Source organism: Hoplias malabaricus, chromosome 6, assembly GCF_029633855.1.
Source record: "Hoplias malabaricus isolate fHopMal1 chromosome 6, fHopMal1.hap1, whole genome shotgun sequence".
Lineage (NCBI taxonomy): Eukaryota > Metazoa > Chordata > Actinopteri > Characiformes > Erythrinidae > Hoplias > Hoplias malabaricus.
In genome coordinates, this window is record NC_089805.1 from 33,717,477 (window position 1) to 33,742,138 (window position 24,662).

At 39.9% G+C, this 24,662-nt stretch overlaps 2 protein-coding genes across 2 annotated transcripts in view; one reads left to right on the plus strand and one right to left on the minus strand.

The window, feature by feature from the left end:
- gabbr2 (gamma-aminobutyric acid (GABA) B receptor, 2) overlaps positions 1–14,789 on the plus strand; it is a 229,682-nt gene extending 214,893 nt beyond the window's left edge. The window contains exons 15-19 of the mRNA XM_066675912.1: positions 1,502–1,726; positions 2,737–2,919; positions 3,042–3,171; positions 4,083–4,200; positions 8,847–14,789. Of these exons, the coding sequence (XP_066532009.1) occupies positions 1,502–1,726; positions 2,737–2,919; positions 3,042–3,171; positions 4,083–4,200; positions 8,847–9,012 (822 nt within the window). The 3' untranslated portion in view covers positions 9,013–14,789. The remainder of the gene's footprint in view (positions 1–1,501; positions 1,727–2,736; positions 2,920–3,041; positions 3,172–4,082; positions 4,201–8,846) is intronic.
- A 2,534-nt stretch (positions 14,790–17,323) lies between these two features.
- Positions 17,324–24,662, minus strand: part of elp2 (elongator acetyltransferase complex subunit 2) — a 29,479-nt gene continuing 22,140 nt past the window's right edge. The window contains exons 18-22 of the mRNA XM_066674440.1: positions 22,669–22,861; positions 21,040–21,161; positions 20,811–20,953; positions 20,556–20,669; positions 17,324–17,930 (exon numbers count right to left, since the gene is read on the minus strand). Of these exons, the coding sequence (XP_066530537.1) occupies positions 17,768–17,930; positions 20,556–20,669; positions 20,811–20,953; positions 21,040–21,161; positions 22,669–22,861 (735 nt within the window). The 3' untranslated portion in view covers positions 17,324–17,767. The remainder of the gene's footprint in view (positions 17,931–20,555; positions 20,670–20,810; positions 20,954–21,039; positions 21,162–22,668; positions 22,862–24,662) is intronic.

The following is a 24,662-nucleotide window of genomic DNA, read 5'->3' on the forward strand; positions in this document are numbered from 1 at the left end:
AAAATATTGTTCAAAGAATGTCAGTGAGGCATGTGATTAAAACCCTTTAGACATCAGTGGATGTGTGTGAGATGTAATGAGATCTAAAGCCTGTGCTGATGGCGTGCACTCTCCGAGATATAGAAAGTTTACTTAGTCACATTTCTCAAAATTCCACAAATAGTGTGTTAATTTCATATTTCGCTGAAAGCTAAACAGGAGTCATTAGCTTTAATTTGCAGGATAGGATGGGTATTTTTATATTCTTATTATTGCTTTGCAGGTCTTTTCCATTCTCTTGAATTTTAGTTTGAGCTGTGAACTAAAATTGGGAGCTATGAGAGGATGAAGTACAGGGAGTAGAGATAAGCTGTTAGCTTTTGTAACTATCCAGTGCTGTTTGTTTTATAGTAAAGTTTTCCAGCGTTTCTGATTGACTGATTGACTGATTCTATTTATTGTCACACATCATGTCAGTGGTAATTGTATCCAGTGACAAACAATGTAATTCAAATCTCTTTTAGCACAATAGAATGTAAAAAATCATTTACAGGGTAAACAAACCACACAGTTATTACACTGAATTTCTCAGAAACACATACTCACAGTGACTATGTTTAGATGCACTGGCTAAGTTTACATAATCTTTCTCTACACGCCACTTAGGGTAGATCTGGATCTGATTACTTGTAGGCTGCATGTAAACTGAGATTTCATCAGCTTGTTGAGTAAAGTGTGTTTATAAACAGCTCAGTCCTAATGTATAACCAAAAATGATTCAATTAGACAAAAGTTTTGCTCAGCTATTCTTAGAGTACACACACCAAAATATATACACTAAAACCTGAGTGAGTTTAAAATGTCATGTTGTAATCATGCACCTCACATAAAATGTTTGTTTCGATCCCCACTTCTACAAACACAGGTATTTAGTCCAGGTTTTCTCATCAGGGATTTACAGCGCATAAACTGTGTTAATGACTGGTGTGACCGATTCTGTTCATATAACTAAAGTGGACAATATCCTGAGCCACATTTTTCATATCATTTCTACCTTGATTCCCTGTCAATGATGTGTGGACAGACATGTGTTATGGACAGTTACATATTTATTAAAATTGACTGATAATATTCTGGTTTTTATTGCATAGTCAAAGTGAAGCGAGTTAAAGAAAAGTATTTTTTGTTTGTTTTGTTTTGTTATGACAAACCTGTAGTTTGTTGTAGTGGTCTGTTGCACTGAGTAGTTTTTGCAGTTACTTGATGCATCTATTAGTTTCTGTCTTTTATTTTCATGAGCATGTGCCATGGTATTTTTGACTCTGTTATATCAATGTGTTCATTAAATTGTTATCAGTAATAATAAAGCTTAATCACAGCATGGATTTGATCAGCTCTGATTCTTAGATCCTGACAGACTCATCAAAGCAGATTCTATTTATCAGAGCATGCACACTATCAATACTGATTGCACTTCAGATCTCAGATGTCTGTTTAAACTCTTTCATTCTTCTCTGTGTAGTTGTTTGGTTGTTTCCTGGCTTGGGAAACGAGGAACGTCAGCATTCCTGCCCTGAATGACAGCAAGTACATTGGGATGAGTGTGTACAACGTCGGCATCATGTGCATCATTGGAGCGGCTGTGTCGTTTCTGACCCGGGATCAGCCCAATGTGCAGTTCTGCATTGTAGCCCTGGTCATCATCTTCTGCAGCACCATCACATTGTGCCTGGTGTTTGTGCCAAAGGTGAGAAACTTGCACAACTCAGCTCTTCCCCCATTTTAAGAAAATTCACCTTTGAGTCATTTACTTGCTTAGACAGACAACATTTGGGCCTAAAAAAGTCACAGTTCACGATTACAGAGCAATTGGCACTATTTCCAAAAAATGCAAAGGCAGTTGTTTTGTAATCAATGCAGTTAACCATTTGTTTTGCATCAAAGCTCTTGGAAAATACAAATGGATTTTCTAGTTTCTGAGATGGATTTATAGCAATAGATAAAGTTCCCTTCCTCTAGATGTAGTCAGTCAGCCAATACTTTTGTGTCCAAATGTCCTTCTTTAGTTTAAAACACTGGAGGTCTAAGGCTATTGTGCAAAACCCATTTCCAGAAAAGTTAGGGCATATAAAATCCAGTGAAGTAAAATCCAATAAAATGAAACTGATTTGTTTATTCTCTTGCATCTTTATGTAATTGTCAAATGTACACAGAGAAGATTTTCATTGAACAACTTGATTACATTTTGTATTCTCAATTTCTAAATGTGTTTATAATTAACAAACCGAAATGAGTTCCTCACTGAAAAGAACAGAAATGTTTTTTTCGAGTCATTTTGTCTATAACATTTAAAAGTGAATTAATAAATTACAGATTTCACTTTTTATTACATTTTTAGGAGGAATCTCAGCTTTTCTGGAGGTGGGGTTTGAAGCTTACATGACATATGAGTTTAATCTAGGTAGCAATAAGGCTGTTTTTGTCCATATGTGTAGTTAACAGAATGTCATGTTTTAGATTTGGTTATATACTACTGGAGAAATATATAATGTAGTAATAGAAGCTCTTGCCTTGTCTATAATCTTGTCTAAACATAAAAGTGTCACATGGTTTCTGACACTACATAGCATGCTATTTGTTTAACCCACTTGATATCTACATTAGCCTCATAACCTAAGCGCAAATTTAAAGATCCAGACTAGACACCAAACACATTCTCTCTCATCCACTAAATCATTTCTTTCTCTGCATTTCCAGCTTATCACAATGAGGACAAATCCAGATGCAGCCACTCAGAACCGACGACTGAAGTTCACACAGAACCAGAAGAAGGACGACTCAAAGACGTCCACCTCTGTGACCAGCGTTAATCAGACCAATACATCCCGACTGGACATGCTGCAGACGGACAACCACAGTCTCCGCATGAGAATCACAGAGGTGGGAGATATGACCTACAAAACACAGCCTCTGCCACACGTGCCTCTGCTCTGGAGGTACAGTTCTGCTGTTAAAGCTGTGAGCTGTGGATAATTCAGGATTGCTCTCCTGTGTTTGTTTAGCTGGATAAGGACCTGGAGGAAGTGACCATGCAGCTCCAAGACACTCCAGAGAAGACGCCTTATATCAAACAGAACCATTACCAGGACGTCAACAATATCCTGAGCATACGCAACTTCACCGATGGGAAAGGTTTGTGGAGCTCATCTAACACCTTGCATTACTCAACTGTCTGTCAGGGATGCTTTGATCATATCTGTGACTGGCGTCATTGAGAGAGTGTGTTGCTTTAGTTAGTGTAAGAGTGAAGACAACACCTGTGCTGTCAGGTGCTGTACAAATAAAGCACCTTCAGAACCAGAAACTTCACTGTTGCCAAAGTTACATTCTCACACGGATTCTATTTTCTTCTCCACTGCTATTACACCCTTAAAAATAAATAACCCAGAGAAGGCTTCTTTTTGACATAGAAAAAACACTTTGGTGTGTTAAAGAACATTTCAGTTGGGTGATTTTTTGATATATTTAAGGATCTAGAAACTTTTACAGGTTTAAAGAACCTGCACATAATATGAAGGTAAAGAAAGTCTTGTGTTATGAAATTTAAAATATATTTTTATGATATTTTCTCAGGATTTATCATAGAATAAATGTTCCAATCAAACTATATGTATTTTAAGAATACAGTGTAAAGCTTTTGCAATAATGCTTAATGAACTTATCACACACCGCACTAATTCACTAATAAGTAATTAAGCTCTTTTTGTGATGATACATGCACTTGGTCCACGCTTTTAAGAAATAATGTTATTAGAATTGTCCGAAATGTATACTCTGACATAATGTATTAAAATAACAACACATTAACTTCATATTGGTTACTTCTATGTATGTTACTTATATAGTATAAGGAAAATCTTTGTGGATATAACTTCCCCAATTATTGCCTCAATATACGGTTAAGGTTAATCATTTGGTAGCTACTATAAGTATTTAACAATCTCTATGAAATTGATAATAAATGATGTGTAAGGCTGTGCACACTACTTTGCCGTTTAAAGGTTTGAAAAACAGCCAATCAATGGAGTGCTTCTTTTCTGTAGATGGTGAAAAATCAGTTCTGAAAAATCACCTGGAACAGAAGCCCCAAGCACAGTGGGGATCTATGGACCCATCTAGAATAAATAGAGGCCCACTAGAGGACATCAACTCTCCAGAACAGTGAGTAATTTACCTGCTTCGTTCCCTCTGACCCACATAATAAGAGCATTTAGACATGTTTCTCTTTATGTACAGAGAGGGATGAAAGGTTTTCATGAGGAGATTAACCCAGAGAGTGAAGGAGTAAGATGGAAGAGAGGCAGAGAGAGAGAAGGAGAGACAAGCATAGAGAGAAAGAGGTTACATAACCAGTGATTTACAGCAGGCAATGGAGGCAACGAGGCCTGAAAATAGACAGGAGAGCAGGAGAGGAATATTAGAGCTATTCCCAATGCCCATGAATGCTTGATCACAAGGGGGAGGAAGGGTACAGTGTGCTTACCTTTTCATCAACATGGCCCCCCCATACTTTCACACAGTTCTCACGGGCCTGTGCTTAGAAAGATATTTTCTAGTGTTCTGTATATTCTTGTATCTGTTACGTGCACATTTGTAATTCAGAAACCTTCTGACATCAAATCATGTCACTGCTCATAGATTAAAATATATCACCTTGCCCTTCAAGATATCTCCAACTCTGAATATAGGTGTCACGCTTCAGGATCAGCTGAGATTCAAAGTCACTAATGGGCCCATTATTTCCTGACCCTTTCTACTTTAACTACAGCAACATTTAATGAAATCACTCCCTGTTTTGGGAGTTACTTTATACTTTTCAGTTTTAGAAACTTTAATGTAGTTTTCTTCACTCTGAGTCTCTGACTAAGCCTGGCATCAGGTTTATACCCTGTCTCAAGTAAAATAATTCCATAGCACCCTAGACTAAATGATGATTCCTGGCTCCTAATGCTGAAACACGCATGCACAAGTAGGAACTGTTAGTTCAGCCGTGTTTCACAGAAACAACTTAAGGTGGTGCTACTACACCGTCTGTTGTTAGTTCAGCCATATTTCACATTCCAGTTAACAAATTACATTTGGAACCGTTTGGCACATTTAGACCGACATAAACTGCTTTGCAAACCAGAAAAATTTGCTCCCAGCTGGAACCAAACAACAGTAGGTTCTTCAGTGCGAACCGTAGCTGAATAATAGGAAATAAAACAGGAATACACTCTGTTTGTGTGTGTTTCTGGGGCTGTGTTTGGCATGACATCATGCATGTCGGCAAGAGCCTTGGCTCCGTGTTGGTTAGTTCACAAGCTCAGCAGAATGGCTCAGAACTCTGCAACATTTACACACGTATTATATCTCACAGAGAGAGGAGGACTGCTCAATTTGTCTTATTTCACGAGTGTGTCTTTGCCTGAAATATCATAAAGGGAAGTGGTGACATTTTGTGGTGTTAATGTGTTTATAAAACTCCATATAGCTGTGCACAGTCTCCTTAAACTTTGTGTGCTTTAACATGTTACACTGAATAAATAAGTAATTGTAATTCTTAAAATCAACATAATGTTCTTGGTCTTCTTAGTTCTTTGTTGGTAATAAATTAACAAGAAAAACACTGATACCATGTTATATGTTATGAACAAAACTTTGTGCTCCTTTTTTCATTTCTGCATTTATTAGTCCTGCCCTCCATATTTTCTGTACAACACAATCACATAATAAAACCACATATACACAAAGACATTGATGTGAAGCACCAAGGCTTCTCCAGTCCGGCAAAACTAGACTTGTTACTCTTTGTTTTTTTTTTTTACATTAGGAATCTGATTCATCTGCAATGCAGGGAAAACTCCAGAAATTGTTGCCAAAATATTGTAAAAGAAAACACAAAAATTCAAGGTGATTGCTTTTTCTGGGGAATATGAACTCTCAAAAGGTGCTACATAGATGAAGTAATTTAGAAATGGATTTAGAGTCATAATAACTTCAGAGGTTCTCAGACATACACTTGATTTATTATAATACATCATCTTTTTAAAGACAACACAAGAACATGAGTCAATTCAAATGGGAATGCTTGGACTGCAGGCCAAAAAGCGAGGCACAGGCAATACAATATATGAATCCTTCCCTTTCTAACATAAATATGGTCCCTCTTAACCAATAGGATACTTCATCCTGTGAAAAAGAGAACAAGGGCAGCACAGTCAGAGGCACTGGTTTATATTTGGTGCATTTGCATTAAATTAACAGTGCCTCAAAGTTCTCTATGTGTAATAAATCTTTTAAAATAAAGTGAAAAATCTTCAAATATCTTAAACATCAAAAGAAAAGTTTTTTTTTAAAAGTAGAACACTATGAAATTCAATCAATGCCAATCAGACAAACTGGAAGTGGCCTACTTTTTCACTATCTTGCCTAAAATTGCCTACACTAGCAATTACATATTCACCAAGAGAGGGGCAGCCCATCCCCACCAGGCCAAGGCTCCTACACGGTGAAAGGGTACACACCTAATTCAATCAAACACATTATAGAAATGTCAGTGTGGAAGTCCTCAGGAAGAAGTGTGTGTGTGTGTGTGTGTGTGTGTGTTCGTGTTCCTTTATGTAACTGGCATTTAGATTACGTAATTGACTTGAAAGCGTGTCACTCTCTTGGGGTGCAGGGTGAGGACTGACACTAGGTGCAGGCATGAAATGTACTTTATGTCGGAGGATGCAGAGAGCCAGCAGCACTGTGGATTAGAGGGCTGTGCAGCAGAGGCCTGCTTATGCCTACTCACAATGTGTGTGTGTGTGCGCGCGAGTTTGTGTGTGTGAAGAGCTTATTTAAGACCACAGTCACGTATTTTACATCCAGAACATTGCTGCTGCTTGAGCTTTAAAATCTGTAATTTGTCACCCTCCTGTACAAACATGGGCTCACATTTATGTAAATAGAAGTGAACACAGTGTTATGATGAAGTACCAGAGAGAATGGGTCTCAAACTTTCTTCGAAGTACTTACGTTTCACAGAAAATTGATTGAAGAGAGGATATCTAGTCATTAAATACTCCTGAAGAAGTTGTTTGCCTTCACCTTGTTACATAACATAATGAATGCAGTTAGTAAGTTTTATTTTTTTTTTTTTAATTATTATAATTTTTTGATGGTTTCAAGCTGGGCACAGCAGGTAGTGTCACAGTCACACAGCTCCAGGGACCTGGAGGTTAGGGGTTCGATTCCCGCTCCAGGTGACTGTCTGTAAGGAGTTTGGTGTGTTCTCCCTGTGTCCGCGTGGGTTTCCTCCGGGTGCTCCGGTTTCCTCCCACAGTCCAAAAACACACATTGGTAGGTGGATTGGCGACTCAAAAGTGTTTGTAGGTGTGAGTGAATGTGTGTGTGTTGCCCTGTGAAGGACTGGTGCCCCCTCCAGGATGTATTCCTGCATTGCGCCCAATGATTCCAGGTAGGCTCTGGACCCATTGTGACCCTGAACTGGATAAGTGGATACACATAATGGATGGATGGATGGTTTCAAGCTGGAATATTAAAGGTGAAACATGGGTTTTCCCTTATCTCAAATTTAGCCCAGGCAGTGTTGTAGTTTTGTTCTCTAAAGCCACGAGGCTAATAGAGCTAACAGGTAATGGAAGTGAATGCCATAATGCTTTTGCTTTGTGCAAACTGCTTGTATAAATCATTAGAATTGTCCCTCAGGCAAAACTGAGGTTATGTTCCTAAATGAGCAAAAATATAAACAGTATTTTGGTAGATTCCTGCTGTGTTTTGTTTATCATCTTAGACAAATGTGTCTTAAAGTGTCAGGCAAGTTTATTTTCAATTATTTAACATGACAGCCTCGCCAAAACGAAAAACACAGTTATTACCACATTAAGTTTATAAAAACACCTGCTCCCTTTTACAGAGTGCAACAAAGGTCCCAACAGAGATATTTTACCACTTCAGGCCTGGGGAAATCTCCTCTGATGAACTTTGTTGAGTGTTTTGTGCTAGATACTTCATGCCAGTCTGTGTGATAGGGGGTTATTTCATTAACAAACATGAAGCAAATATCTATGCAGTTTCCACAATGCTGATTGGCTGTAAGATTCTTTGTATGTTAGCTACACTGGGCTTGTCGCTCCAGTGAAGAAGGAAGTAGGCAAATATTGAACATCAGTTAAAGGGAATGTTGATGATTCTGGGGAACTGTTGTTCTCTCGTTTGTTTATGTTCAGAAGCTCAGCATCTTTTAAGGTGGAATTGTGTGTTTGAGGGGAGAAAAATTACTTGTCTGGAAGTTTTTATTATTCACTGTTTGAATTTCCACAGAAGCACATTTGTAACTCGGGTTGTCTAGTTTTCTAACACTTTCCATCTGTGTTTACTTTCATGGGGTTAGTGTCTCCCAAATTTAAAGTCAGTTCCACCTTAAGTAATATGAAACAGCAAAAATAAATCAATATCACCCACCTATGGGGCATGAATAGAGCAGTCTTCTTTCTCGTCATGCTTTTTAAAGTTTGGAGGTCTCTCCATTGTCTAAACATGCCTAGCATATCAGACTGAGACACTTTTTTTCTTTTTTTAACCATTTACTAACAAATACTTTAGACTGGTTTCCAGTCTGTGCATGGTGAGGAACCATCCTCTTAATTGTGTAAAAATAGTTTTCTGATTAGAATCATGGTCATCACCTATACATCTTGGCAAATCAAATGTATTCTGGCTTAGATTTCACTTTAAGAGCATGTCTGTTTTTTTGTGATGTATTTTAGTGCTTTGTGATCTCTGATCCACCTTCTGATACGTGTCCTCTGTTTCCACAGCATACAGCGTAGGCTGTCTTTGCAGCTACCAATTCTGCACCACGCCTATTTACCCTCCATAGGGGGAGTGGACGCCAGCTGCAGCCCTACCAGCAGCCCTGCATCCAGCCCCCGCCACAGACAGCACATGCCTCCCTCCTACAGGGTGATGGTGTCCGGCCTGTGAGAGCTGCCCCGGACCCACACTCAGAGGAAGAAAGTCTCTGTTTTCTGTCCAACAGACTGAGCCACGTCAGCAGCTAACGGAAGAGTGTGAGTGACACGGGGGGTCTGACTCTTCATACATCCATGACCCCCACTCCCTCCATCCACGTGTTTGGTCTATGTCAGAACAGAACTGATCCTCCAGGCTGCGAGGGGGGGGGGGGGGTCACTGGACGTCCTCACCCACATACAGTGTCCACCAACACTCGCATCCCCCCACCCCTACCACACACCCCTAAAATCACCCCCCCCAAATCCCAAACAACCAGAGAGAAGCAACAGGACACCAACTGTGCAGTAGCCTTATCTGCTTCAAGGGAGTTTTTATAAAGACACCATTTTTTGTCGTTGAAGAAGTGGACCCACTATCAGCTCGTCGAATTGTCCGACATTAGTAGCTCCCTGCTGGCTCTCCACAGCAGTGATGACTCCACACGTGACCTAGGACTCATCCTGTTGACCATGCTAACAGTCATGTAAATACCATCCTCCACCTCAAAGCAAGCTCTCAGTATGCTGTGAAATTAATTACTTGGGTCGTTGGATTCAGATAAGGCTGGGTACTTCAGAAAATGACCTCTGAAAAACTTTGCATAGTGACTGTTGACTAAAAACAGAAAAGGCATTAGAAGCTGGTTGGTCCAATCCTACTGGCACTGTTTAAGTGTACACTCATGGTGTGAAAAACATTAGATCATTGAAAGTGAGTCAACTGTAATTTCTGCTTACCACAGCAAGCAAACATCACGCGGCACAAGAGGCTGTCTCTTTTATGTGAAGAGAAGTACACTGCTGATTTGTCACAATGCTAGATTTGCACCATATGTTGTACGTAAAAATATCACTCCAACGTGATCTAGGTAACTTAAAAGTCGTTAAAATGCTACTGACTTGGTGCAAAACGGCAAAAACGACTAAGGCAGATAGAGGCAACTACACTGTTTCTCACAAGTGAGGCCTCGAGATGTCCTTACAGACCAGCTGCGAGACCTTCTGAGACCCTCTGTAAAATCAAGCGTGAGCGCACACACTCCCAGGAGCCAATATGGAAGTGCACAAGCCTTATGGTCAGGTGAGATATCTGGGGCAATCCAGAGGGCCAGTCTTCCATTTCAGCTGAGTGTGTGGGCCTTCTTTCATAGGGACTGTAGTCAAAAACAACCACTCGTTGATGGGTCATTCCTCCAAGGCTTGCACTTTGGCCCTTGGCAATGAACTGACTTTGGCATGCAATCAAAGTCCTGTCTCAACATGAAGGCCTAAAAGCTTCAAACAGGGGTGATGATGATAATACTTACTGAAAGCAAAAAAAAAAAAAAAAAAAACAAAAAAACAAGCGTATCATCGCCTAAAGCCCACTGGTTAAAGCAGGGCAGCCCACATTTGTGGAAAGAGGAATGATGGTGAAAGGAGTTAGCAATCTGCAGCACAATAACGGGCCTGTCTTAGATTGGTCACATGAGCAAAACCTCATTATGGCCCTTCAGTGCAGTGGTGGTTTTTTGTTTTTTTGTTTTTCTTTTTTCCTGCCACAAGTTTTGTTCACGGAAAATGAATCATCCTGTGATTCTTGTTGTAGCTTAAGCCGAGCGAAGCAGAGATGGAGAGCGCGCTGTCGGCCGCACATCATTGGCTCACACACTAAGGACTTAACCGCAGCCCCAGGCACAGGAGCTCCACTCTCCTCCCCGAGTGGCATTGGAAATATATCACCTGGCACTTAGCAACAGTGAACATACCTCATAGTTGCTATAGAAATGTAACTCTGTGCTGTGAACTTTTGCACAAATGTCTCACAGGTATAGGGAGCATAGGCGTATATCTGTTGTCATACTATTTTTTGTAAACCTATAACAAGACAACAAGAGGAATTGTATTTGAAATGCAACATACTGGAATAAGCTAAGTATCATCCCTCTCGAGAACATTTCCTTTCTGCAGATATCTCACCGTTGGTGTCTTGGATTTAGTTTTTCGTCATGTTTGTTAAATGCTGTGCCTGTGGTCTTGTACTTGGAGCCTGGAGGTCATTGTAGAAACTGAGCTCATCGGTCAAAGGAACACAACTGTAACAATTAGAGTAAAACACACCATGAGTTTATTTCACGGCTTTGTCCGAACTGCCTTTCTGTTGTGCAAGGTTTGAAATAACTCTAGACATGAGCTGTTTTCTTACTATTCTTTTTTTGTTTGTTTGTTTTCATTTCAGTCAGACTAAATATCCAAGAGGCCCATGTGTTAGTGCTAGTGCACATCACCTTCAGTATGAACAGGAAAAGACCTTTTTAAGCAGAGCAACGTCAAGCAAAATCTCTAATGCCACGGCACCTCAGTCTCCGTCCCTGAATGATGGCAATTATCTAAAGGACAGTTACTGTCCTTGAGTTTCAGTGTCATATTTTACAACCTCTTAACTTACTTTTCCAAGGAGGAATGGAATGAACAGTGGCTTCACTTTAAGTTACTAAACTACAGCTGTCATTACAAACAAAATACTTACTATCGTTATAGTTTTATTCCAAAATCATGCCTTTCTTGGGGTGGGGCGGTGGTTATTCGCACTGCCTGGATGTCATAAAATCTGAAGATGAGTCGGCTTGAGTATCTGTTTATATGAATGAGAATAGCTTGGAGGGAATCTTAGAGCTGGAGTGCTGATTCTGAGTAAGATGCGTTGCGTATACAAACCAATCAAAGAAGGATTTTTCACAAAATAAAAATAACAGCACACAATGGGAGTTTTGTTCAATCAGAAAAGCTTATGCCACTTTTTGTACCCCCTCTTAAGAGAAAGCTGCAGGTTCAGTGAAGTTCGGTGCTTGTAAACGGGCTCACTACTATTCACCCCATCATTTCCTGAGTCATTGCCTTGCTTCTGCGGGGTGGACCTCTGGAGTTAAAGGAGCTTGGCTGCTGTGCTGAGGCTGGAATGTCTTGCAAGCAGATTTTTACTTTGACCCAACAGCATGGAAATAGGCAAACACTAGATTAACTTAGAAAAGATGGAGTAATGCAAACATATGCCATTTTTTGGATTCATGCTGAAAGGACAAAGGCAAACGTTCTGAATGTGTTATTTTATTGAAGGCAAGCTGAAGTTTAGGAGCATATATATTCTAGCTGATAAAATTGCTTTGCTTTGCAGTTAGAGATGAGTCTGAAGGGATAATCAATACTAAATGTTCTCGTCTCTGTCTAAATTACATCACTTTATTTGGAATTAGACATGATTATCATTGATTGGTGCAGGTGCTGTAGCCGGTACATTCTGTGATATTTACCCATTCTCCTCATTTGGACCAAATTAGTTTGCATATTTACACTGTATCTAGAGAAGCGTTTGTAAAAATCCTGGCAAAGTTGGATCAGTTGGAAGGCATTGGAGGCTTGTTTTGGTGTTATTTACTTGAACGTTTATTTTATGTTCTTGGAAGCCGCAGTGGTGCAGAACTCTTTAACCCAGACCGGTGATGTTTCACGTCCATTAAAATCACGAGGATGGTGGATGGTGGTGATTAAGCTTTTCATACATTAACAGACAAACATTATACAATGACAAACATGTTAAACATTACATGGTGATAAGTGGGAGGGGCTGGAATATGTCTAGAACTGATTTTCTAATGCATTTTTGTCACTTCCATACATGGTATACTATGCATACATTGTAGAATTTATTTTCCTTATTAAATTCTAACAAATGCACAACATTTATGAAAGTGGCAATAATTAGCTCCAGCAGGCCGTCGAGACCCACATTCTGAATCATATCACACTGGAGAGAGAGTCCAAAATCTACATCAATAACTCATTTCACAAAAAGACAAAACCATGAAGAGCAGGAGAACTAATGCACAGAATCAACATTTCTGCAACACATCACCAAGAATAAAGGGGCAGTGATGTGTGTGATCAGAAACCACCCTCTGTTTAATTAAACCCAGTCAAAATAGCCATTAAGTACAAGATGCAATTCGTTAATGTCAGGAAAATAAGCGAAGAAAACAAAATAGTTTCCAAAGCTGGAGTTTAAAATATGATCCAAACAAATATAAAACAGTACAGGTGTTTCTCACCATCTCCCTACTCTGAGATGAAAACTGAACTCTGGATCTGAAAGGATGTGTAGCTGTCAAGACATTTACAGCATTTAGCAGACATTCTGATACAGAGCGACTCACAAAAGTGCTTAGTGTTCAAGCAGAAAGTTTATCACAGCTACTACAGATAGGTTTAAGTCCAATCTCCCCTTGAGCTTAGACACTGCCAGAACAAGGGCCGGTGCTGATACCTAGTAAGAACTAAACATAGTAAGTACAGTACACAGCATCAAGTCGGTGCTATACCTAGAAAGAAGTTATGTGGTCAAGAGATGTCTAGGACACGTCGAGTATTTGGACTGAACACATATCCACCTTTTAGGGTTTGAAAAAGATCTCTGCAGGTTTCTTTGAAAACTCAATCCAAATCTTAAAGAGAATCTTTTTTTCCCTGAAACTGAAAAATAAATAACTTGCTTAATGGCCATTGGGACTGAAAATGTAATACATGAAGGGTGAGACGGGACACGGGACTGGGGATGGAATATGGTGCATGCCCCCCACCCCCCCAATGTGACTGTGCACATTAACAGACCCTTTGAAACTAATATGAAACAATATTCCCTACTGACCATACACTCTTAGCTCACAGTCCATACGCTGACCACACAGAGATTAGCTGGTCATTCCGTGCAATGAGAAGAACTGTGAATTCCTGCAGACTTCTGTTTGATTCTCTGGGGAAATCAGAGCGAGACCAAACAACCAGGTTCCTGTTTGGTTTTATTTTGAGAGTGTTATGTAATTTTAATCTAAATCGCTGTGTATGGATGTGTGTGTTTGTGAGAGTGAGAGAGAGAGAGAGAGAATGTGTGTATTGATTGAACACGTGGTTTACTCATTGACACAGAGGTTCATAAAGTGCAGCATGTGACCTGATTTGTGGAGTGTCTTCTTGTTACAGGCAATAAACTCTGGAACCAAGTTCACAGCTTTGTCATGTTACCCACAAAACTTTTAACACTGGACGACAGATATTGGGGCAAACATATTTACCTTTTACAACATGTAAGCCTGGACTATTTTGTTTGTTTGTTTTGAGGTAATAAGTGTGCGTTTACTAGCACAATACGGAACAATAAGAGGGCCTCCTCCATACCCCAAGAGAATGAAGGACTATTTCTAATGTATATAATGTATACAACACATTTTTCTGTAGAGGTATTAATCTATGATAGTGGGGGGAACATTACAAATGATAAAAAAAATTACAGAATGTTGACGGTGAGTGTGTATGTCTGTTTGCCACTCTGTGAAAAACGTGCCGTCTTCAAGTTTACACATCGCTATTCGAAACTATCTATTCTGTGCTGGAAGACTTCTCTTTTTTTGACTACACAGAACATTGGTGCCCATCCAGATCAAAGAGATCACGATTTTTATCTTTTCTTTACTTTTTTTTTTTTTTGTTATGATTTTTTGTTTGTTTGTTTTATTTATTTTTTTTATATATCCAGTACTTTTGCCAGTGTACACTTCTGTGCTCCACAACTGTCCTGATCAGTGTGTTTGTACTAGCACACACACACAGGAGCTGTTGAAAAATCAGTGGATGTGCTCATTTCATATTCTTGTACCCTTAAACTGCATGGAGATCATAACATTTTTAATAAATTATTGCAAAAAATGTTTTTATTAATAAAATAATCAAAATGAAGTGATGTCTTTGCTGGTGACTTAATGGTCAGTAGTCTTGACTAGTAATGCTCAGAACCTATTCTCTTTCTTAAAGACACACACACACACAGATGATGACATGGGCAAGATGAATCTGTAATGACTCTGTACACTGAGGGTGATAAATAATTGAGGGAACGAGGGCCCCATGGCAAACAGGATGCAAGAAGAATGAGTGCAGAGCCTTCATGTCAGAGTCGGTGTGCCTTCTCCCTCAAGCTCAAATATTTAGCAAGTCAGCAGATGAGCCCAGCCCTAAGCCTCTCACTACCACAGTCCAGCTCCTAATCACTGCTGGACAGGCCATTCACCCTGGAAAACAGAGCTAGTGGAGAAACCTATATATAACCTTCTCTTATGTATAGTCTATTTCTCATTAAAATAAATAAAATAAAAATAAATAAACATCACTTACATGTGATATTTGGAGAGTGAAGATAAAACCAAAATGAAACACCAGTTATGGTTTATTTTACCACTGGCTGCATTGTGTCACATTCTCTATAGGTCAGGCATGTCAAACTGGGTTTCTTCCAGATCACAGCTCCGAAGAGATAAGCGTTTTTCCCACCGCCTCAAGCTTCAAATGAACTGCTGCATTGAATCAGGTGTGTTTAATGAAGCAGACCACTGAAGTCCACGGGGAAGCTTGACCTGTGTGATCAGCTGTCTCCAACAGAGATCTTACATTTTCAGTTAGGTATTTTATATTAACTGCTTGACTGGCCTCATTACAACATCCAAATTCATAAACTGGGTTTGAAGACTTCAGATGTAGAATGTGAATGCAGGGATACTTTAAAATCCTTTATGTCAGGTACACAGAAAGGGCTCAACCAGGACCGAAAACCTGTCAGTTACCCAAAACCAAAATGTCTAATGTATATGTAAAAATGATATTTTTAAAGGAGCAATCTGTAATACAGAAAACATGTTCACACGCTTGAGTAGTAGTGTCCAAAAAATAGTTGCTCATTTTCAGTGCACTAGCAATCCCACAATTCACAAAAGAAAATGTACAACCCATTTACATTAGTGGATTGTCTAAATACCCATAATCCACTGCTCTATTTGGCAAAATCCCACAAGGTAGTGTCAGAAATCATTCACTACCCTCCTCAATGTTGTCCCCTAAAATAGTGCCCTGTATAGTGATCAATATATGGAATAGTGTATACTGAGCCATTTCAGGGAGAGGGCAAGATGCTTTCGTTATCTTTGCAACAGATGTCTAAAACGAATGTGCTGTTATCAATGTAATCAAAGTGTACCTCATTTCACTGAAGCCTGTGCTAGAGAAAGGTAAAAAAAAAAAAAAAATTAACGAGCCATTTTCATATTGTTTCATTAGAAATGGCCGATGTTATCCTTCTTGATTTTTTATCTTCCAACAAAAATGTCATTTTAGGAGACAGACATTTGCTTCGTATTCACAAAACTTGTACAGGGGGTCTTCGACTTACGACGTTGATCCGTTCCTACGTCGCGTCGTAAACAGATTTTCGGTGTGAGTCGGAACATACGTACATACTCTACGTAAATAACATACTGTAAGCACTTACCCTATCCTAACACATATCCTCCTCGGTCCCGAGCCGCGTAACCGTGTATTCTTCCGCCGCGCACACCAAACACGTTCGCGTTACGACGCAAAACCACTTAAGTCGAAATAAGGCTTTATACAGTAAATGGGAGATGCGTCGTAACCCGAGGACCTCCTGTTGTATTCAAACATTTTGTGTCACCTTGCATAGGTCAGTTTAAGAGGTTAACCTTGGTGTTATTCACCACTGTCTTATTTGAATTTTCTGTTCCACTTTAAACAGGTGACTTGTAAGGCTGAATTTAGTTTTGAAATATTTGATACTCATTTTCTTTAAAACACAAACAAGACACCTTTTACACCTTTAATACACACATACATAGGGGTTTTCCCAGACAGGGACTAAACCAAGTCCTGAACTACACAGCATTTTGTATTGTGATTTTCCACTGAAAGGAGGACATAGTCTAGGACTAGGCTTAATCCCGGTCTGGGATTTTTCAGAAATTACTTGCTTACCTGTTCAGGAGAACATTAGTCAATTCTGATTCTGTCCTGTAGTCCTGCTGGGCTCTAATCCACCACCCATCTTTTAAATTGCATACATTTACTCTGGTCATGGAGCTTTTTTTATAATGGCAAGGCTTTTTAGGTACAGTACTAATTAAAAATCTCAGTTTGCTTGCTGGCTTGTCTGCAGCAAGCTGTTTGTCCCAGGAAAAACAAAAAAGCGAACAGGCTGCAGCACTGCTGTCAGAGATGCTAGTGCTGAGCATGTTTTCTTAATGATGACTGGTCATTATATGATTTAGTACAGTAATATACACATTATATAATGCAAGTATTACATATTACTCCTCTAAACTATACCTTATTTTGTCTCCATATATCAACCTTTAATTAAACAATCCTTTCAGTTAAGTAGTTTCAATACCATCGACCACTGATACTGTGATCATTACAGCACTGTACAAAAGATGGTATAAATAAAATAAGGTACAATTATGTTCCCTAATTAAAGGTACAAATATGTTTCCTTGAGGGTACCACCACAGTGACAAATTTTCTGACAGTGTATACACTTTACACTAGTTGTCATTAAGGAACAATTTATTACAAATACAGACTTTTTTCTTTATATAAATCATTATATAGTACAATATTTCATAGGCCTCAGCAATAGAAACAGTATCAAAGCTTCAGCACCTTTTGCCCTCTTCACCCAGCTCCATGAGCAGAGCTATGAACCACAGTCCATGAGTTTGACCAGTGGATCTATGACTGAACACACACACACTGAGGACAGCTGGGAGTGGAAGCAGACCAGTGCTGGACAGTGTGTGTGTCAGGGCGGACAGGCTGAGGGGTCACTGGGGGGGGGCGTGTGCGTCAGACTGCTACAAAATCAGTGTGTTGATGTTGAAGATTTTGACGGCGTAGTCAGCTCCGGCACTGGCCAGTTGGACCCAGGCGTGGTGGTCATTCTCGCTCATGCTCTGGTGTTGGCTCTGGGCTCTGGGCCTCCAGCGCAGTCTCTTTACCACCAGACAGTGACTCTGACTGAGGCCACAAGAGCAGTCAAGGAAACCACAGCCAAGAGAGAGCTATAGGATTAAATACAGCTGTTCAGGCAAGTCTCTCTGCTGTCACTCTACTTTACCATCCTCTCTTTTGGTTAAAGGCCCAGCCCTGTCCTCCCTCCTGTTCTTCTGACTCTCAGTTAACCCCTTAAAGGAGTATTCCTGCACTTTTCAACCTTCAAGGACCATTGACTGCTATTACAACTGTGTGAGTCAACAGCCTGAAGGGTAATAAATGCTTGCTACAGATACAGTGGAAAGAGAAGAGATTGAAAATAATTCTGAAGTATTCTGAAGGGTCCACCCTTCTGAGCTCACACTTCAATTTTATATATATATATATATATATATATATATATATATATATATATATATATATATATATATATATATATATAAGCTTCATGGTACATACCAAAAAATCCATAACAAATGGAAAGCCTAGTGATTTCTGACAACTCAATCACACCTAATATTTACTCATTTTTTAATTGTAGAAGCATCAGATTAGTTTACACAAAACAGTATTCTTCTTAGGAAACTGTGGTACTACTATAATCTAATTGATATGTTCTGGTTGAAAATACAACCAAGCAGTGATATGACTCTTTAATTCCAATGAAACCAAAGCCAATAACGGAATACATTCATTCATTCATTATCTGTAAGTGCTTATCCAGTTCAGGGTCGCGGTGGGTCCAGAGCCTACCTGGAATCATTGGGCGCAAGGCAGGAATACACCCTGGAGGGGGCGCTAGTCCTTCACAAGGTAACACAGACACACACACACACACACACACACACACATTCATTCATACCTACAGACACTTTTGAGTCGACAATCCACCTACCAACGTGTGTTTTTGGACTGTGGGAGGAAACCGGAGCACCCGGAGGAAACCCACGCAGACACGGGGAGAACACACCACACTCCTCACAGACAGTCACCCGGAGCGGGAATCGAACCCACAACCTCCAAGTCCCTGGAGCAGTGTGACTGCCACACTACCTGCTGCACCACTGTGCCGCCCTGCAATTAACATCCCATTACCGCAATCCCTGCCCATGAATTTCAAAGGTATAAGGAAGCGCTCAGGCTGAGGAACCGCAGCAAAAAGCCTTAAAAATCTCCATAGAAAAACAAAAGAAAACAAATGTTATGAGCGGAAATCAATTTTACTGAAGTGCACTTTACAAATCTGAACTTTTCAGTTTCGTTCTATGTATACTTTTTACTCACTTATGGGAAAGTATAGGATTATGCCGTCTAAAAGATGAGGTACACAGTGCTGTGCAAAGGTTTGCAGGCACCTGAGAAAATGAGATTTAAGAAGCTATTATCTGAGCAGTAAGAGGTTATGTGCTCAAATAAAAATAAAAACAAAGAACATTATTGTGTATATAGTTATATTCTGTGTTAATGTATTAATTTAACCTTTAAAATCTCTCCTTGTGGCGGGGCAGTTTTATTTGAGGTACTTTCATACTTCATTAAATAAATAATGTGTGATGGTCATTTCACAATTCCATACGACCAAGAAAATCATCTGGAAACAAACTATTTTTTTTACATTTGCTCCAATACATATACCTTTAGAATAGAATATCCTATTTTGTATTTATAATTATATATAATTGTACACAAGCACCACTCTTATTTAGAAGATACATTATATTAAATAATGATAATTTTAGGAGCCTAAAATATTTGCACACTACCGCGCATTCGCTGAATACATAATATCCTACTTAACCTCCAACATAAAAAAGGATTTTTACATTTTACATGGTCCCAGTTCAAGCATCAATTAGGCAAGAAAATTCACACTACCTTCAGGTGCGGGTTTTATAGTTAACAAACTGGAGTGAATTCTGAATGTGCTGTAGTGGAACAAGGATTTCAGAGGCAACTGCAAACAGGGAGAGAGTGAGAGGAGGCTGAGGGCTAAGTGAAAACACTAAGAGAACAAACAAATACACAAATACACTAGGCCTTTCAGGCTTCTTAGTGGTGCCTCATTCACCCTACGTCCCCAACAGCATGGAACCTGCCCACAAGAACTGCATACTCAGCCTACTGCCTCTGCTTTACAAATACACACACAGAAATACACATACCCACACACACAGCCCCTAGCTGCCTTTTACTGTCAACTACAGCCACCTCCATTGACTCCCTGGAGTTTATAAGACTGTTTGGTGGAGCGTAGGTACACAGAAAAAAAAAGGAGGGAGGAAAAAAATCAAGAGTAAATAATCCAATATTTTAAAACATCTAAACAGAAAAGATACAGGAGATTTAGCTTAGTAGCAATTGCTTGTACTGGATTTGAGGTACAGCTCTCAGTCAATTTGCAGTACACAGGACTCACATGTGCAGCAGAATGACTGCAGCTCTGTTTAACTCCCATGAGGCACTGTGTTATTAGATCAGACAGACCCAGAGCTGTTATCAGATCACACAAAAGCAGACATAATCAGATCAAATAGGTTTTGTGAAAAGTGCTTGTGCCCTGGGACCCTGTGGCCTTGGTCTTTTAGCATGGCTGCTTCCAAAGAATGTACAGGAGCTGGAGCTGTGAGTTCAGTGCAGTGGAAAGGATACGAGGCGTCAGTTTCAGCAAACTTGCTCCAGTCTAACCCAGAGGACAGGTCATCCTTCGGCCTCCATTTATACAGAACAATCTGGCCACTCTCCAACCCCACCGCCAAGAGGTAGCTACACAAATCAGAGTAAAAGAAAATAAGTAAACCTGCAAGATAAACTACATTACAAACAAGGGGCCTAAAATAGTTCATTTATGGCACAAAGTATTAAAAAAAAATCTCTCAGTGGATTGTGGGTAATGTATTTTTATACCTTTGGTCAGTGAGAATGAAAGGGCAGATAGCCACAGCAGTAGCAGAGTCTCCAACATCCAGGACAGAGGAGCAAGGGTTAATATCTCTGCTGTTGTTCTCAGCAATAGGATCCGGAGAGCCACTGTGACCCCACATTACCACCTATGAGCACAAAGGTATAACAGAATGCATCAGATTACAGAGAAGTGGCCCTCTACTGTGCATGTCTATGGAAATCTCTACATCACCTTTTTATCCCGACTCGATGTCACAAAGTACTTGTTGTCAGGGCTCCAGTCACATGACCAAATGATGCGCGTGTGCACAGCTGAGTCCTTAGTGCTGTGTGTGTAGAGTGAGAAACGGGGCTCTGAAACAGAGAAAAACAATCACACCCTGCTTTCTCCAGTGTTCATAGAAAAACACAGTTTTGCCTCTAACATTAACCAGAGACTTAAGACGAACAGCAGTCTGTTTCAAGTTAATCCCTGCCACATCTGTTGTGAAAGGCTGACACAGACAATAATTACCCTGCATACAGTAAAGGTCTGCGAAACTAAACTAAAAATAACTTTATAGCAAAAAAAGTATTGAGCACTCACTGAGTTTTGTCTCTAAACACTTGTGATTAAATATATTTTTGTACACTTTCTAAAAACGTTCAGCCAAAAACAACTCTCAATAAAGTGGTTAAATTTAAGATGGGCTACTTTTCCAAAGGGAGGACTATATAGTAATATGTTACCACTGTAGTGCTTTAAGAGAAGTTATCAGAAGCGTCAGAATTTAAATGGATACCAGAAAAGAAAGTGACAGGCTCAAGTCTCTACCAGATTTCTAAAGTTCAAAAGTATAAAACGTCATACGACGTTTGCCTCTGTTTAGCTGCTGTCAGTAAGAGCTACAGTCCAGGCCTGTCTCAGACCATATATCACTCCCCAGCAAACACTCCATCACAGCAGCCAATAACAAGCGCTCTCTCTCTCTCTCTCTCTCTCTCTCTCTCTCTCTCTCTCTCTCTCTCTCTCTCTCTCTCTCTCTCTCTCTCTCTCTCTCTCTCTCTCTCTCTCTCTCTCTCTCTCTCTCTCTCTCTCTCTCTCTCTCTCTCTCTCTCTCTCTCTCTCTCTCTCTCTCTCTCTCTCTCTCTCTCTCTCTCTCTCTCACACACACACACACACACACACACACACACACACATTTAAACAATCGTCCATCTCCAATTGGCGAGTCTTAACTCATTTGCTTGAAACACAATGCCAAAATGAGTGAGGCGAATAAGGTGGGTAGGTTAGGGTCTTAATGCCACATCTGTGTGGCCAAGGGGTCTCCACTGCTGATGCTGGGCCTCTGCCTCATCAGCACTGACACTGACTCGCCTCCTCCACAGCACGCAGGCTGTGAGTAATACCAGCCACAACCAGAACAGACTGCAGTCTTCCCCAGGCCTCAGTGCCGCCATCGCCTCAGACACACACAAGCAAATAGGCAAAACAAAGCAGCCGCTCAGCCACTTAACTCCTGTCAGTGGCAATTTAGCCATGGATGCTTAAAACAACACAGAGAGGAAGGCCATGCACTGAGCGGCAGCTTTTATGGAGAATTTGGTTCACATTGAGTCAATCCTGACATGAGGGAGTATTTGGCCTCCAAACTAATAACACAGTGCTGAGTTTGAGAAAAGGACAAGCAATCTGTTGCAACACTTTGTAAAGGAAACAGAAGAAAGTAGAAGAATGGGAAGTTTACCTAGAGGTGGCAGCAGTGTAAAAAGTAACTACACAATATTTAAAGACTTTCTTTTTCTTTGTATGACCGCATGTGTGTCCTGATCTTTAGCTCATACACTTGGAAAACATATTTCCTACGCCTGTGTTTACCAGAGTCATCAGTGTTAGGGCCCTCCCGTCTCCATAGTGACCAGGTGCGATCTCGGGAAACGGCGAGGAGCAGACGTCCATCTGGAGAGAAAGCCATCTGAGTGACAGTCAGACTGTGGCAGGGGAGAGCCTGCAGCTGCTTCCATGAAGAGGCATTCCAAAGCAAGATGGCTGCATGCTCTGGTTTAGATGCCTGTGGGCAATGAGAGACACATTTCAGCCATCTGAGAGACGTCTCAGGAAAAAAAAAAAAAAATAAATAAAAAATTGACCACAGCTCTGACTTAATATTTACAAGAAAGGCAGCTGAGGACGATGTGCATCACGCCAGTAGCTGGAAGTCAACATGCCCTGACAAGAGATCATCTCCAGTTAAACTCAAAATAACCACTAAAAGTGCCGTAAAAGCAGACATGAAGGGTCTAATGAGAAACACAACGGTTAAGGGCTCAAACCATAAGAAACCACTCCTGCTTCCCACTCAGATGAGATCTTTTAACTGAAGTTGTATGTTATCTACATTGCATACACCTGTGGGCAACAGTGGAGCTCAACAGAGGTGTCACTAGACACTGTTTGTTTACCAGCTGTGCCAACTAAAATCACGGTGGTGGTTTTATCCTGGATTGCTAAGGAGAACACGCCAAGCAGATTCAGTCCAGGAACTACATAAGCCAGTATACTTCCATTGTTTTTTGTTTTGTTTTGGTTTGGTTTTTTATTGGACCTTTCTTTTAAATATTTAAAAGAAAGTCCGCCAAACAACAGACAAGGTAATTATAGGTCATAGCTCTATGTTTTAGTTCTAAACACAATATTATACCTTACTAAAAAAAAGCCTACATATTACATCACTAAAGCAAAGGCACTAATTGAAGGCATCTATTATATTAACATAGGCTTTATTTATACTTATCTCATAACAGGGGCACTCAAATACTCAGGAGATTTATACTGTTAGTTTTTATTTCTTAAAGAAATGTCATTTAAAAATGTCTTTATTATTTGTTATTCATTTTGCTCTCATGTCAGAGTAATGTCAACATTAATTTTAAATAGATTCATCTAAATATCAGACTTTTTAATAAATGCACAGTTGTGCCCCAGTGACTGATTGGGACGCAGAAGGGTACAGTTCTGCCCCTATACAGCTTTAAATGCTGTGGTGCCCCAGTACAACAAAAAGTCTAGAAACACCCCAGAGCCCATTATAGACGAGGTGTGTGTCTGTGTGTATATGGTGTGGCCAGATAGAGGCACAGGGTCAACTGTGTCCAGGCTGAACATCACAGTCGCTGAGGACAGAATAGACATAATGAAAAGTGAGTCTTAAGGAATGGCATGGAAAAAAATACTCTAGACGGATTTTGAAATTGGCTCAGCACCTGATGTCTAAAATAGCTTCCACAGAATTTGAATAGACAGATAGTAGATAAATGTTGTACATCACACCGATAAGTGTACACTAACTTAATGAAGATCTGGGTGTCTGAAGTGGACAAAGAAATGTATTTAAAAATGATCTAAGTGTCCTGTTGACTTCTATAGATTGTTAGCAACGTCAATCTTGTAGCCTCAGAACTTGGAAAAAAATGAACTGAGACATGATTGGTGACAATATTTTAATTCATTTGGCTTAAGTGAGAAATCGTGCACATTTGATTTTTCATCTACTTCTTAAAGATTGTCTTGTCTCCTTAACTGTACGTACTGGTACATAGCCCTAAACTTCACTTCCACACAACAGATAACTGAAGTATAAGCTTCACAGTACTTCCTGAAAAATGAATTGTAGTTAATAGTCTTATTATTAACTGAAAGAGAAGCCTGCAATTCAATGGGATAAATAAGGATCACATTATGAAAGAAACTGGCTCGCAGCCAATGACGTGGACTCTGTGGTGTGTCAGCTGTGAGGTAAGAGTGAGAAAAAATATTTGGTTGTATTTGGACTTAATTTACAACGAGTGCCTACTTTGTGAACATCTCAAACA